General features: G+C 40.5%; 1 protein-coding gene across 1 annotated transcript in view; it reads left to right on the forward strand.

Moving 5' to 3' along the window:
• NAV2 (neuron navigator 2) overlaps window positions 1-17519 on the forward strand; it is a 368840-nt gene that overhangs the window by 199167 nt on the left and 152154 nt on the right. The window contains exons 10-11 of the mRNA XM_084852298.1: window positions 3273-3381; window positions 7309-7698. Coding sequence (XP_084708424.1) covers window positions 3273-3381; window positions 7309-7698 — 499 coding nt within the window. The remainder of the gene's footprint in view (window positions 1-3272; window positions 3382-7308; window positions 7699-17519) is intronic.

Consider the following 17519-nt stretch of genomic DNA (forward strand, 5'->3'; position numbering starts at 1 on the left):
AGGATACTATAAGCTGTTAGTGGCTAAAGGAAGCCAGTTCCCTCCCTTTCATTTTCATTTTATTTTTTACAACTGACACCCTCAACTGACATTCTGTGGTTCAACTGCCCTCAACATTCTGTAAATCCTGGAAGTCAATGAACATAGCTCCTTGTCAGGCCACTTCTTGGGTTTTAAAAATTATTTATTCTTTTAAATTACACACAAATATGCTTCTGTATAACTAATGAATCCCATGAGTATGCAGAAACTACTATCTTATAGTTGGTGGTCCTATTTAACTTCTAAGCTGATAGGCACGGCACAACCAAAGTTTGGTATTAGAAGGTATGATAGCACTAGTCTCAATACACATCCTTTGGGGACCCCACTTTTTACTTCCCTACATTGTGAGAACTGCCTATGATTTCTATTCTTTAAGTAGTTGCTGATCCATAAAAGGATTCACTCTCTTATCTCATTACTGATAGGTTTTGTTACTGCCATGTTCTAACCTATCTCCATTTAGACAACCTGAAACATTTTCACGATCATCCCTTAAATGTAAAACATCCTGAAACAGGTGCTTTAAAGTTCCTATAAGCTTTCCCACAGAGGTTAGTCTCTTAAAAACCTGACAGCTGTTACTGGCAGACTCTGAGAAATTACTGCACAGGAAAGTGTGACATTTTCTCCTGTATTCTGAATATAGCTTTTATCTTAGTTTTTATATTTGAGATCTGTGTTTGATTCCCCGTATCCAAAGTAGATTCAGATGATTTAGAACCACATGGAAGCATTTTACAGATGTAGCATCTATAACTGTATGAGGTGGTAATAGTCTATAGATTTCAACCATGCAAATAAGTTCTGCGTTCCCATCTTCCCTTCCTTTTGGAGGGATGCCTATTGAAAGATGGTAATGCTGGGCTTAACCATATAGTAAACTATAGGCAATAATATCACCTGGCTGTAGTACCATGTAATAAGCTTTGAGCAGCTATGAATGGCTTCTAGGCATCTGAATCTCATGGCACCTGTTAATGTTAATATTGTAGCATCCAAATTGGCATCCTATTATGTATTAGGCACAACTGAATGGGGCTGGTTTTTACCTACGAAGTTTTAAATGTCTGCGCCTCAGCACACCTTAGAGCTTACTTTTTACCATGTTCAATCATGAACTGAAAAGAACAACCTTTCAAGAGCACCATTTTGGTGAATGAAGTTAGCTAAGATGCACAGAGAGGTTTTCAGTGGATGGCTATTAGTTATTCAACACCCTTTTCCTGGAGATTAATCAGAAGTTCATGCTGAGCATCTTTCATAGGACATATCTTATTCAATCTGGCCTTTGAGTACTAGAAAACTGGAAGAAGTCTGGAGGTTTAGAGTTCTGTTGGTTTCATTTGATTTTGATTATTATATGCATTTCCAATATGTAATTTCTCCACACCTTTGGATGATTGGGAGATAAATCTACCGTTGGTATACTGGGAGATTGGCTATCTAATGACATATACTGATTCTGGAACTGTTCCTAACACTTGCTTTACTCAGAAGCACCTGCACATATAGAAACACACAGCCACATGCCCGGCAGAGAAAGGCATACAGTTACCTTTTAGTGGTGCCTCAAGTAATCTTCCAACCCTGAGTTACACATCTACAAAAAGCAAACAATAGCTAACCTGTCTTGGTCCTTTATCATCAAAACTAGAAATGTCTTTTAGTACACTGTAGTTTGTGGTCCTTTTTTTTACCTTTATAGTTTTTTAAAGGTAGTTTTTAACCTTTTTTAACATGTGAAGTTGGAAGATCAATAGTTACACAAAGACAGGCGGTTATTGCCATTCAACAGACTGTTTTCTGAATAGTAGGCCATTAACAAAATATTTATGGGGGAAGTGGAGCAGTAAAAGAGAATGCATGAGATTCTGAGTCCCTACAGATGACCTAACTATCCTATGACAAGGTCTCTCATCTCTCACTGGAGTACCTTCATCAGACTGAATGAAGTTACATATTAATAACTCAGGCTTTACTTAGGTTAATCAACACATGAACACGATTTTTCACTTTTAATCTGTGATCCATTTCATGAATTTGACAGTGTTGTCCTTTCAGTTTAACTGCCCCCCCATATTTGCTGCTTAAAGATCATTTTTATGAAATGCTCAAATATTATGCAACATGTATATTTTAATATAATATCCTGAAAGCTGGAAAAGTATGCCAAGATGCCCATTTTAATTCCCTGCACAAAAAAAACTGTATTATAAAAGTAAAGGAAGCATAACATTTTTAAAGAGTGCTATGGCATCTTAAAGACAAAGCCTTGTATTGTATCCCATGTTAGTCCTACTTAGAGAAGACTCATTGAAATGAATGGGACTTAAGTTAGACTAGCATTGGATACAACCCTAATACTGTGTTGTTGGTTTTTCAAATGAAAACACCCAAGTTTGGAAAAGCTATTCTGGGCTTTTTTAAAAAAAAAAAAATCAAAATTAGTGATAACATTTTTGTGTGTGGCTTATGATCCTTCACTTACAGTCCTCATAATGGTGGGTGTTGATTTGTTTTCTCCTCCAGCAGCTGGTATGACAACTGATAAGATAAAAATAATGCAAAGCAAGAAGATACCTCTTTCCTCTTAGTGCCAAGTGAGAAAGCATAATTTTGCCAAAGTGCAGGACTAATATTCATGAATTGTCAACCAAGTTTGTTAATGTTTCCAAAAGCTGAAAAGGTGTTGTGTTGTTTTTTTAAGATCTCTGTTCAAAAGGAATAGGGGGAAGAATCTGTTGCATTTCAATTATCAACACTTTAAGTGCCAACCATTCCGGACTACAAACTTTATTACTCCGTACTATGCTCCTCTGAAACATATTGAGCATTTGCTTAAAAGCCAGCTCTATTGCAATTTTTTGAATTTCTAATAAAAAACAAGTGATCTAATAAAGAACTACTTCAGTTTCAAAACAAAAGTCAAAAGCAGACAGGCATTTTTCAACTTTCATAGAATTCTTTCTCAGATTGGATGTTAAACAAAAAGAGAGGGGGAAAGGGAACAAAAAAGATATTGCTGATACAGAGCATGGTAGAGGCCAGTCTGCCATCTTAAGATGGTGATTAAGGGTGCAATTCTATGCATCTTTAGACTGAAATAAGTCCTACAACTCCCAGAATTTTCCAGCCAGCCATGCTGACTTGGAGCCATGAACAGAGGGTTCTTTCTGTTGGTAATAAGGCCTAGTTACTTTTTGTCTAAAAATTACATTCTTCTGTAGGGGAAGATCCAGAAACCCGTCGACTGCGAACTGTCAAGAATATAGCTGATCTTCGACAAAACTTAGAGGAGACCATGTCTAGCTTACGTGGAACCCAAGTCTCTCACAGGTGAGAGGCATGAATTCCTTCTTTATTCAAACAGAAGAACTATGTGTGCCTATCTTGCCTGTCCTTGACTGATTGTTTTTGGCTCTGAAAAATGATTAAGAGTGGTAATGGCAGACATTAGCTGGACTAAGTGTCTATTGTGCTTTATCCCATTTTTAAACTGCAACCCCAGATTCTGAACCTTCTTAGGATATTGCAGAGATTGATGAAGAGGATGTTTTGGTAGTGGAGGGAACCAGAGAGGGCTGTATATAGAAACTTAGCCCTGGAGAAATGCTTATTAAATACGTTAGGTGATGTTTGAATAGAAACGTGCAAAGGTTACTGCTTAAAATGTTACTTAGGTTTATTCATGAGAGACTTTAATGCATTTTAACCAGGTCTACAGTATTGTGTTTAAACAAGCAGCTGAACTATGTTTGACCTGTTTGATAAGGCACATAACTTGAATTCCTACCTGGACTTTGGACAAACAAAGCCGTATAATTTTATTAGAGATATATGCATGTGCATTTTTTTGATAGAAAAGCAATGTTTAGGACTCTCCAGTTATTTTTCAGAGATAAAACAAAAACCATCTTGTTAGAATGTAGCACTCCTTAGGATTACCAATTTGAATGTTCAGCAAAAGGTTTTGGGAGGAGTATGACTTGCAACCACATCAAAGACCTAAAAGTTTTGTTTATTTATTTAAATTATTTATTACCCACTTTTCAGGCAAGCCCTCCCAATAAACATTTTAAAAACAATACAATACAATAAAAACCACTTCATAATTACTGAAAAACAGAAGAAAGACAAAACAAATAAAAGGCAGCAACAAATAACGCAAATCATAGAACAGAATAGTATCATAGAATAGTAGGTTTGGAAGGGGCCTACAAGGCCATTGAGTCCAACCCCTGATGCCTGGCAGAACATAAGAGTTTTTTAGGGCCCACCTAAAACTCTGAAGTGAGGGGGCCAAGTAAGTTTCTCAGGAGATGGAGTTCTGAAGACATGCTTTGCCACAGTCAGAAGTAGATTATTGAGAGAGGGAGCAGATCCAGCCCCTTTAAAGAAGGCTTTAATATTGCTGAAAACCTCTAAGGATCAGGCCCCAAATCAATTCACTACTTGGAAGTTTGCCTGGCAAATTCAATTAATTCAGCTTCTGTACTTATGAACTTCCAGCACATCAGTTTCCTTTTTCAAGATTTAATATGATGGCTCAATGTGATTTATTGACAGTTACCAAGGGGTCATCATACTTGCTCAGAGTCCTGCAGAAGACTTATTGCCTTCAGACCGTCTGAATAAACCCATTTTGTGTGTTTCAGCGAACTTATAGTATACGTTATATAACTAGGAAATAAATTCAACCACAAAAGAAATCATGAAGAACTTTAGTTTATGGGTAGAATATCCATTCAAAAGGCCCCAAGCTGGAAAAAAACTCCTGTGTGAAATCCTGGAGAACCGCCACTGGTGACCACAGACAGCACTGAGCTAGATGGACCAATGGTCCAACTCAGTATAAGGGCTAAGATCCAGATGATCAAGGGACAGGAAACAAAGCTCTATGAGGAGAGACTGAAAGAACTAGGCATGTTTAGCCTTGAGAAGAGAAGACTGAGGGGAGATATGATAGCGCTCTTCAAGTACTTGAAAGGTTGTCACAGAGAGGAAGGCCAGGATCTCTTCTCGATTATCCCAGAGTGCAGGACACGGAATAATGGGCTCAAGTTACAGTAAGCCAGATTCCAGCTGAACATCAGGAAAAACTTCCTGACTGTTAGAGCAATATGACAATGGAACCAATTACCTAGGCAGGTGGTGGGCTCTCCCACATTGGAGGCATTCAAGATGAGGCTGGACAGCCTTCTGTCAGGGATGCTCTGACTTGGATTCCTGCATTGAGCAGGGGGTTGGACTCGATGGCCTTGTAGGCCCCTTCCAGCCCTACCATTCTATGATTCTATGAGTAGCCCTTCGATTCATAAAAGAGCGGGCAGTGCAATGGAGGCTGCCTCTCATGGAAGGAGGAGCAGGAGGCAATTTTTACAATTCCCCCTTCTCCTGTAACAACTCTTATGCCAGCCTTCCCCCAACTGGTGCCCTCGAGATGTTTTGGATTTTAACTTCCATCAGCCCCAGACAGCATGGCCAATGATCAGTAATGTTCGGAGTTGTAATCCAAAACATCTGGAGGGCAGCAGATTGGGGAAGCCTGTCCTATGTTGTCCTAGAAGGTTCTCCAGTACTCAAGAGCAGACTTCCAGCATGCTGTGAGGAAGGGGAAATCAGCAAAAAATCACCTTTGCTGACAGGATCTCTGGATCCAACCCAGTATATATAGTTAATCCAAGTTTCTGATTATCAAAGTAGCATTTAGTTTAAATCACACATAATCAGATTTGCAGCTGTTAAATCAATCAGTATACTAGATTATAACAAAAGGCATATCAAACTGTCTTTTTGACCTGCCGAGGAGAAAATGCAAGAGTGAATGAAATGGAAATGGCTTGGAAAAGCTTTTCTTGTCTTGAGAGATGCAAATCTTTCACTTTGATGGAATGAGCCACATGTTGCCCTGAAGAATGCAGTCCCTGAAGGATTCCTCCACCAAGGATGAACATTTTGATTAAGTCCCTGCCTGCATCATGGGAGTAGTATTATAGTTTGTATAATCAAATGCATTTCTGTTATCACGGTATTGTAGACCATAGAGTGCTTATCGCAAATAAAGATTGCAGGGTAAATTGTAACACGGAAGGCAAGCCTTGAAAATATTAACTGGTTTTGTCTAAAGGTCTGTGAAAGAAAGTTTGTCTCATTTTAATTCTCTATATTTAAGCAAAAGATTGGACAAGAGATTTGAATAGGCTAGCAATCAATGTAATTTCGGAAATTTCAGCAGAAGTGAACTGAAAACAATCCCGTGTATTGTTTTTTAATTGCATCACTATTTATATTACATTTCCATGCTTTTAAAAAATAACAACTTGCTGAGTGGAATAAGGCTAACAACTTGTTCTGAGGAGGCTAGCAGCAGCTATAGTTTGTGGTCACATGATTGTGGCTTGACTATAACTTTGGCTAAAGTGCCGTACATGGTGGCATACACTCCAGCATGTAAAACCAATTTTAAAAAATATCTGTAAAAAGCAGGCAAGACTAAGGTAGCATATGTGACAAAAAAAGGCATGACAAGATCGTGACACATCATGTGCTGGGTATGTTGGAGAGGAAGCTCAGTGGTATAATGCATACTTTGCATGCAGAAGGTCGCAGATTCAACCCCTAGCATTCCCAGTTGAAAGGATCTCAGTGGGAGAGATCTCTGCCTTAGATGGAAAGAAGTAGTTAGACTAAATGATGTGATGAGCTTCATCTGTTCTTACAGATTTCACCAATGCTAGGATGGGCCATTCATGTCATAGGTCTTGCCCACTTTCCACAGATAGCTCATATTAACCAGCTATAGCTGTACAGTATGTTGAAATGATATGATTTCGTCACCCAGCATCAGAAATTGGGTTGGATCAAATAGACTTCCCTCCATTTTGAACATGAACAAGTCCTGCCCAAAATGTAGTATGGTATGGATGTATAACACAACTTAGGTGAGGCTTGTATTAAAAATGTGTAGGGCTATTCCTGGTGACACAGATTAGAGCTATCTTCAGCAAGAGGTTTCATCCAGGATGCGCTATGATGTGATTGCACCATATGCAGAGCTACTGACAGGTGCCCTTGGCTGAATGTATTGTCAGCCTCACCTAAAGCTCTGATTTCTTCCCTCAATTTTTTTTTAATATTTAACACTTGTAAAAAGCCTTTGCTACTCACTACAGGCATCAAGTATTTAGATAAAAGTTTCCCAACTTTTTCCTGAAATTTAATTCATCAATATCTTTTATAAATCCAATCTTTTATTATTTCAAGCACCTTGGAGACCACCTTTGATACCAATGTCACCACTGAAATAAGCGGACGCAGTATTCTCAGCTTGACAGGAAGGCCGACACCCTTATCTTGGAGACTTGGGCAGTCTAGTCCCCGTCTTCAGGCAGGTGATGCTCCATCAGTGGGCAATGGATACCCTCCAAGAGCCAATGCCAGCCGGTTCATCAATGCAGAATCAGGGCGTTACATGTATTCAGCACCGCTGAGAAGACAGCTAGCATCTCGGGGCAGTAATGTCTGTCACATGGATATCTCAGACAAAGCAGGCGATGAAATAGATCTTGAAGGCATCAACATGGATGCTACAGGTTATATGAGTGATGGAGATGTCCTGGGCAAAAATATAAGGACTGATGACATTACAAGTGGGTGAGTACATTCAAGACTGCTCATTTTTTAAAATTACATTGATACCCTGCTTTTGAGCCAGAACGTGTTCCCAGAACAGTTTAACAATGTTAAAATTACAAAGATGTAACATACTAAGGATACATGGATGTATATATAGCATTTTCTTCTAGAACCTGGTAGTTGATGACATAGTCCAGGTTCCAGGCTCTTCCCTACAAAAGGAAGAAGCAAAAGAAGCTGCTGCAGGTGGTCTTTCATTTTCTTTTCTTTTTTCATTTATTTCATTTCTGTACTGCCCAATAACCAAAGCTCTCTGGACCATTCACAAAAATTACAAAACGAAAACATAATATAAAAAACATACAAGATTTAAAACAATTCGAAACAGCTAAAACAGTTACAATATGATTCTAGGACCTGATAAAACTATGCACATTAAAATCCCATCACATGGTGTCAAATGCCTGGGAGTAGAGGGCGGTCTTAACCTGGCACTAAAAAGATGGTAATGTTGGTGTCAGGTGGATCTCAGTGAAGCAATCATTCCACAGTCGGGGGGGGGGGGGCTACCACCCTTGTTGCCATCCTCCAAGCCTCCCACTATTATCGTAATGTAGGTTCATGCCAAGAGAGGCACTCTGTCAGGTATTATGGTCCTGAGCCATGTAAGGCTTTATAGGTCAAAATCCTCACCTTTAATCATGCTCGGAAATATACAGGCAGCCAGTGCAAGTGGACTAGAATTGGTGTTATGTTCACACCTCCTGGTCCCTTCTATCAATTTGGCTGCCACATTATGCACAAAATGCAGCTCTTGAACTTTCAGCAGTCCTATGTAGAGTGCACAGCAGTAATGTAACTTGGAAGTTACCACAGCATAGAGTACTGATGCCAGGTTATCCCTGTCCAGTTATGGGCATGTTAGAGGCCACCTGAGTCTCAAGTGACAATGATGGCTCCAGGAGAAACCCCAAGCTATGAACCTGCTTCTTCAGAAAGAGTTCAGCCCCATCCAGAATAGGTTGAATACCTTCCATCCAGTCAGAAGAACCACCTACCAACAGCATCTCAGTTTTGTGTGGATTGAGCTTCAGTTTATTAGCCCTCATCCCGTCCATTGTCACAGCAAGGCACTGACTTAGTACATCCACAACCTCACCTGATGAAAACGAAAAGTAGAAACAGAACTATGTGTCATCAACATACTGATGACAATACGCTCAGAACTCCTGATGACCCTACTAAGCTGTTTCATGTAGATGTTAAATAGCATGGGGTGCAAAACCAACCCATGTGGAACCCCGTACTGGAGAATCCACAGGGCTAAGCAATATCGCCAAGCACCACCTTCTGGAGCTGACCATCCAAGCAGATGCAAGACCAATGCAATGCAGTACCCCCTACTCTCAACTCCGAGAGTCACTCCAGAAAGATATCATGGTTGATGGTATCAAAAGCCACTGAGATATCAAGGAGAATCAACAGGGTCACGCGCTCTCTGTCTTTCTCCCAACATAGGTTATAAAGACTGTATCTGAAGACCAATATATTTCCACACTTCTGTTTTAAGCAAACTGTGTTTGGCTAACACAACATGCTAAGGTCTGTTTCTGGCCTGCTAAACGTGATATGTTCAGCTGTTTTTATGCACATAGATTTGATTCCTGATATACACCCCTAATGCAACTCATTTTATAAAGAAATGTTTACTAAGAACATTAAGTACCTGCAGTCTCTGACAAGGATCTGTAAATTGGTCCGTTTAATCATTTTAGTTTCAGTTTCCTTATTTCCTCAGGCTTGTATAACTTCCTCAGTGGGATACGCCCCAGCAAACACATGTACTCTGCTTCTACCGAGCATCTTGGGGCATGGTAGTACAGTTAAGCTTCATGATGGTGCTGAAATATGGATGAAATTCCTAGGGGAACACACTTTCCTGCTACCATTCTTCGCAGCCCATGCAGGGCTCTGTGGAAATGAGCATACTGCTCAATTCAGCCCACACACAGCTATACTTGAAGAGGGTACCTGCTTGAGTTAGCTCCTAAGTGCACCATCAAGCAAGCTGTCCTTATTGCTGCTGGTAATGTCTGCTCCTGTGTCCCCCATGGAGTTACCTCCACAGTGTTGAGACCTTTCACACCATCCTTGGTTGTGTAAGAGTTACTTATAAAATGTTTTAAATAAACCTTGTAAATATTTTTCTAAAGTTAAGGCACTTACAAAATCACTCATGCATTAAAATCATGAAAATTCTAAGATATTCAGCCTTACCTTCCATGGCTTGGCTGAAATCCAATTGTGTCCATCTAATGATCCACTGATGGCATCCACCAGTAGAGAAGATCCCCCTATGGCCCCATGTGCCCTCCCCAAATCTTCCCTGTTGGGTTGGGAAGGGAAGAGGGAATAGCTCAGTGGTGGAGCACATGCTTTGGATGCAGATGGTTCCAGGTTTGATCCCTGGCATCTCCAGGTAGGGCTGAAAAACTCCTTCCTGAAACCCTGGAGAGCTGCTACCAGTCAGTGTCAACAGTACTGGGCTAGATGGACCAATGGACTGTCTCAGTATAAGGCAGCTTCCTATGTTCTTATGTACCTTCTGGAGCAGATTATGGAGGCATACAGGAAACTGCAGGGTGAGGGGGAAGATAGGACAGGAAAGCTCTGTTGCGTGAGCAGAAGTCCACTTGCGTGACATTGGATGTAGCCCATGTAAGCAGTAAATGTGTTCTGCAGTCTCATATATTGTGCTGACCTACAACTTGGCCTCCATGCACCCTGCTTTTATTTGGTCTTCAGCCCCTATCTTCTTCTTTGAAGATTTGTTGTTGTTGTTCAGTCGTTCAGTCGTGTCCGACTCTTCGTGACCCCATGGACCATAGCACGCCAGGCCTTCCTGTCCTGCGCTCTCTCCCGGAGCGTGCTCAAGTTCATATTCACTGCATCCATGATGCTATCTAGCCATCTCATCCTCTGCCGTCCCCTTCTCCTTTTGCCTTCAGTCTTTCCCAGCATCAGGGTCTTTTCCAGGGAGTTTTCTCTTCGCATTAGGTGGCCAAAATATTTGAGCTTCAGCTTCAGGATCTGTCCTTCCAAGGAGCACTCAGGGTTGATTTCCTTTAGGATGGACTGATTTGACCTCCTTGCAGTCCAGGGGACTCGTAAGAGTCTTCTCCAGCACCACAGTTCGAAAGCATCAATTCTTCGGCGCTCAGCCTTCCTTATAGTCCAGCTCTCACAGCCATACATTACTACTGGGAAAACCATAGCTTTGATTCTTTGAAGATTAGGGGAACACCAAACCTCTGGATACTATATTCAACAAGAATAAGTATTTAAAATGCTGTATTTCTGCCTTTTCTCAATGAGTCTCTTTGAATGTTGCTCTTAACATGTACTGTATATACAGCATGCCAACTTTCAGATAGTTTGCACAAATTGTCCAGGTTTTATAAACATTTGGAATGTTCAGAGCTTATAATAGTGAAATGCAGTTTAACACCTCTGCCTTAACTATACAAACCCTATTTCAGTTGCATAATCTAATCTGTTTCCAACAACACAAACCTGAATACTCTAGAAATAATTCTGTTTTCATTTTAATGACTCTCTAATTTAAAATAAAGGCAGAAATATACCACAGAAGAGCTGGTTCCTAAGCACATGTTTATTTGTTTCATATGTCCATCTTGAAAAGGCATAAGGTTCTTTATATGTTTGGTCAATCCCATATTCCTCACCCTCATGCACTAGCTAGATGGACTTAAGTTGGCCCAGTTTGAGGTTATATGATAGTCAGACGGTGAAGAAGTGCATTACGTCCAAAAGCAAGAATTACTGCACTGTCTCCTGTCACCACAAGGTGGGTGCACATTTCTACTGTTGGTTCAGCAAGAGCTTTTTCAGATCCGTTTTTAAAATACAGACATTGTCAGATTAATACAGAAGATTATCATCATGTTGGAAGATATTCTATATATTATACAACATATAGTTTAACTATTTGTTGATAAAGATTCTGAATATTGTTTAATAGGCTGTCAGTTAAATATTTTGTCAAAAAAAACTTTAAGTCAATCATTTGGAAGTATGCCTACAGGAAGAAAAGGAAACATGGTTCTGTTGATCAGAAAATGGTATCTTTCAGTGTAAGCCTATAATGGCTATTAATCATGGTAACTATATATTACCTCCAGTATCAGAGGCAGTATGCCTCCATATAGCAGTTGCTGGGGAACATGAGCAGGAGGTCTCTACTGCATCAGTGTCCTGCTTGTCAGCTTTTCATGGGCAGCTGTTTGACAACTGTGTGAACAGAATGCTGGACTAGATAGGCCTTTGGTTTGATCCAGCAGGGCTCTTCTTTTATTCTTCTTATCTACTCTAAAATTATTTCTTGGCCACCTTTAAGGGTGGAACCTGCTCAGTACATCTAGTGTGTACTATAGTCTGAACCAGTGGATTATGTTCAAAACAGATAAAGAAACAATTCAATAATTTATTTATAAACACACACTTTTATAGGAAGAAATGATTTCAAGAAAATAGATACTTCCGGTGACTTTTAAAAAGATTTGTAGGACGAGGGGAGGTCCTCAATATCTTCTAATCCAATCCCCTGTCCTAAGACTAGGCCCTCAATGCACTGAATATCATTCACACCACCCATATCTGTCTTTTCTCCCCTACCCTCCCAAACACAGATGAGTCCATCTCAATCTAATGTCACAAGCAGAGAGCAAGTGAAAATGAAGTGAATGTTTGATTAGAAGAATAGTTAAGTATAACAATTCCGATGAATCAAATGAATAAGCCATTAAATAGGCAGAAATGCTTCAAGATCACTGGCCAATCTCATCTGAGTTAAAACTCCTTACAGGAACCACATATGATGGTAATTAGACCTAGTATATGGAGCAAACTCTGTACACTGTGTCCCATGTTGTCAGATTCCTACATGGAACTAATTTCTGTGTTGAAATTACTACACTGTTTGAGGTTGTGACGTGTTCAAAATGCTTATACGTGTTAATTCTGCATGTTCACAGAGTAAAGGGTTTGCCAGCACCACTTCCCCAGCACCACTTCTTTGATCAAATTCCCTCCCCCATTTTTGGATCTAAAACAACAGCCTCATGGGAGATACTATGGAACTACCAGTGCTTCCTCTAATTTGGATCTTAGAAGCATCTTTTAATTTGAGACTACTCATTTTGAAACAGAAGGAAGTCTCAAAAGCATGTTGTAAAGAAGGCTATCTGGTGAAAGGTTTAGGAAATTATTATGAAAAGAACCATTTAATGCCCGGTGTTCTAGCAAAACCATTACTTACCTGTCCCATGTTTCCACAAATAAAGTAGTGTGAGACTTTGTTTTGCAATGTTTATTGTGCTAATATTTACAAAGCAAATGACCTTCAGTCGAAACTGCACTTGGAATATTTTAGTTTTTTTGGCAGGAGTCCCCCCCCCCCCTTTTTAAGGGGTTGAAATCTTTTGCTCAAAAGATTAGTCATCTTTGGTCCAAAAATCAATGATCTTTAGTCAAGAAATATATATACATTTGCACATTCTATGTAATTGTATAAGAAATATGTGGGAGGAGTTGGGATCACAGGTTTGACTTCAGAAAAACTCCAGTTCATGAATATAATTAAAAAGAAACAAGAACATATTCTGGCTGCGAATTACGTTATTCATGTGAGGAAGATGGGATATGAAGAATTATGTGTCACTTTTTAACTTTCTAAAGTTGAACGTTGGATGTTATGCTGAATATCTAACAGAAGTTACATGTTTCAGCTACATGTCACTCCAACATGTAATTCTCATGTCTGGATAAGCTGAAAACATAATGTTCATGTGTTTTGTTACCTACAAACTGTGCACTCCAGAGTATATTTGCTTCTCAAATTGTGTGTATTGCATATTCCTGTGCTGTTATCTGTTGGGAATCCAAACTCAAAAATATAAATGGGAATAAGACTTTACTGGAAACTGGAACATGCAGGGGCGTCATTAGAGGAGGACCACCTGTGCACAGGCCCTGGATCTTTTTTTGAGCTGTGCCCCGGATCTTTTGAGCTGTCCTAACTGCCATTTTTTACGTTTTCCCATTGACTTGCACTGGAAAACAGAAATGGCCATAACGTTTTTAGTTTGTATGATAAATGTCATGACATCTGGAGACTTGGTAGCTCCCATGAAGCTGATTGAATCTGCCAAATTTCAGGTAGTTAGGTCCAGTGGCTTTTGTGCTAACCACAGGTAAAATTTGCTTTTTTCAAGAAAATGTGTCAAGGCAAAGAGCTATAATTTTTTTTTTTCTTCCACATAAGAGTATGGAATTTTGGGTCCTGGCAGCCCCTATGGAGATGACCGAGCCTGCCAAATTTCAGACAGTTAGGTCTAGTGGCTTTTGCACTAGCCATGCATAAAGTTTCCTTTTCTCAAAGTCTAAAACAAAAAGTAAAAACTTTAAAGCCACTCAGGGGATTAGAGATCCTAATCAGAAGGTGTTAAAGGTGACCATTAGGAGGTCACTATCCCTAATCTCTGGGGTAGGGTTTTTTTGAGATGCAAAAAACCTCTCTTCCCCTACTTTTCTGCTCTTACATGCCCACTGTTGGGAACTTGTCTGCAATGAAATTTTGAAGAGGGAGAAGGAAGGAAAGAAAGAGCTCCTTGTGAAATACTGGTATTTCACACAGCATCTGATTTTACTGCCCTAAACTGGAAACTTTGGCTTCTGCAGAAGTCTAGTAGCTTCAGTACAGCAAAGGATCCAATCAGCCTCCACAAACTTCTTTCTCCCCCTCCACTTTAATTTCGCCTAAATAGCTGTAGGTCTCAAATAATTCCAAAAGGAGGGTTAGGACTATGTGGCATCATGATCAAGAAACTGCTGGGGCTTTTAAATAGGTTCCACAGTTTTTAAAAAGCTAGAAAAAGCCCTCAGCCACCTCACCTCATAAAGTTCAATTAAGTATGTGCAGTCCCTGCAAACCCTCCACAGCCTCCTAAATTCCTCTGAAGTGCTACCTCTCTGAAAGGGGCCACTTGGCTTCGGGAATTCTCCCCTCCGCCGGTGCATTTTCAATCACCATTCTTCTTTTCTTCTTCCCTCCCCTATCCTGTTATTTCTTTCTCTTCTTTATTCCACCCATGATCTGTGCATTTTCATACAATTTTACCCAACAACTATTGGGGAAAGAGTGAATGGAAGGGAAAGCAAATTACTCCCTCCCCCAAATTGGAAAACTCCTCTTCCACATGAACTGCTGCACCTATTTTTCTGAACCTTTGCTGGTTTCTTACTTAGGGACAACTCCAGGCTGTCTGTAATTTTCAGAACAATGGTCCACAAGGAAAATAGGGAGATAAGTATGTCCTCTTTTGGAGACCTCAAAATGTCAAGGCCACCCTTGCATAAAAACTCTTGTGGCTATTATTCTGAAATTTGGAAGACAGGATCTCCTCTGATGGGGCAATGAATCCTGACATTTTTATCCAATTCTTCCAAGGAATAAAAATGTTACTGGCAGTTATCTTTAAAAGAAAATAAAAATAGAAACCCTGCACCAATTTTTCTGACATTGGGCAGGTGTAATCCCCTTCTAGGGGGCCTGAAATTATAATGCCTGAAATTATCATCCAGTTCTAACCAAGAGAAAAAAGTTAGTTTGTTTCTAATTTCCCATGGTAGTCAACAGGAAGCATAAAGACTCATTTTTCCAAACCTTGACTCAGGTTTGGTGCTGAGCTGAAGTGGTTCGACTACAAATTGGCCAGAGCAGAAGCAGGATGTTTTCCAAAATGCTGAATCTGTGTCTGAGTTGAAGGCGGGGGGGGCAGTGCACACTTCTTAGTATGTATGTAATCTATACACACACACACACACACACACACACACGTTAGATGTGTGCTTAGACTCGGATATATATATTTATGCAAATTTGTGTGATGGGTCTGTGCCCCAGATATTTTAAGAACCTAGCAACACCCCTGGGAACATGTAAAAAGATTTTCTCAGCTAATGGATTTGTTTAGGCATCTATAAACTGGAGTAAAGTGTGATTCTGGAGAGGCATCATATGATCTGCTAAGAATATTCTGTCACTCACACTCAAGTACCATTCACATTCACTGTGGCCAACTCTGTTATTTTGTTGATTTGCTTTGTTGCCCCAGAACTTCAAACACCCTGACCTGGTTCGCACAGTGCATTGTCACCCTTTTTTTTGTTTCAGAATGGCTTGTTGTCTGAACCCAGCATGATGGCTTAACCATGAGTGGCTTAACCATGCACAAGCCACCCTGAGAACCCATGACTTGTTTGGTTGTTCAGGGTGGCCTGTTTCCAGAGTGTTTTGTGGTGATGTGTGAGCCCAGCAAGCAGGCTTCTGAATGGATTGTTTGAAAGGGCTACAGAGATGCCTAGCAAGAGTGGCAAAAAACCTGACCGCTCCTCACAGTGCCCTTCATCTCTCCTCCTCCAGCTCGGTGCTTCATTTGATAGTGACCAGTGTTATCCCCTTGTGAGCTGAGTTAGCACAGCTATGTATGTATATTTTATTGACTTCCCTCTGGGTAAGTGCATGCAGCCCCAATTTGGAACCATGGCGATTTGGGAGGGGGGGGTTAAGCTTCCCCCCTCCTGTTTTCATGCTGAAATCCCCCCTCCCCACCAGAGTGGGGATTAAAATAAGAAATAACCTCATTTTTTCCTTTTTTTTAACCTCCCGCCCATACACCGGAGGGGGGGATTTTGGCATGAAAACAGGAGTGGGGAAGCGTAAATCTTCCCCCCCAAATTGCCATGGTCCCAAATTGGGGCCACATGAGTTTACCCAGAGGGAAGTCAATCACACATAGCTGTGCTAGGAAGAGGATGCCACTTGTTCCTGGCTGCAAGGAGCAGCCAAATAGGCTTTTTTTTTTAAGTGTTAAAGGAAGAAAATAAAACCCTCAGCCACCTCATCCTAAAAGGTAAGGTAACCGCCCCCCCCGCCGCCCCTGAAGATATGGCATATATATGTCAATGCAGGTGCTTCGCAAGGATTTTATCACAGCAGGAATATATATGAGTTGTGCCAAAAAGGCCCTCAGGATACATGCTGGGAGTGGGCAGGACCAAGGGGGAAACAAACCATGGCAAGCCAGCAAGTGCCTGATTGTCTGTTGGCAGCAGCATGGCTTAGCGAGAGATTAACCAACTCACCATGGCTTGTTTTCAGCATGGCTTATTGTGACATGTGAATGGGCTCTCTGGCTCTCATTCTGCCATTCTGAATGTTGCAGCACTGTTACACATGCTACAGTGGCGTGTTAACCCAGTTGGGCATTTTAAGACAGAGCATTGTAGTTGGGACTTATAGTGAAGTGACCTAATGAGCTGAAGTAGTGCCCAGCTTGATCACCTATCATAGGATCTTTTCTGGCTACAGTGCCTGGTTGGACTACCAATAGATGACTTAGAGAATGTTGCAGCTTTCATATAGATGGTTATATTTTAAAGCGTCAGGATACCTTTTGCATATGCCCTTGCAGTGCCAAAGAGTTGCTATTTGCAATGCCTTTTCTCATGTGCTATGTAGAGGTTTTGTTTTTTGTTTGTGTGTAGCACCATCTAGCGGTGGGTGATTTCTTTAGTAAATTTGCCTTTTGATGAGAAGCACAACTTGGCTTCAGCAAACTTATTACTACACAGCAGTCTCCTGATTCTGAATTTCATGTAAATGACATGGAATGATTAGGAACAGAAACAAATGAAGGTTTCAGCATCAGTGTTTCTACTGCTCTTCACATTGTATACTATTTCCTAAGTGATCGGCT

Source organism: Heloderma suspectum, chromosome 1 (assembly GCF_057233095.1).
Source record: "Heloderma suspectum isolate Gila_16-S chromosome 1, 16-S_ref, whole genome shotgun sequence".
NCBI lineage: Eukaryota > Metazoa > Chordata > Lepidosauria > Squamata > Helodermatidae > Heloderma > Heloderma suspectum.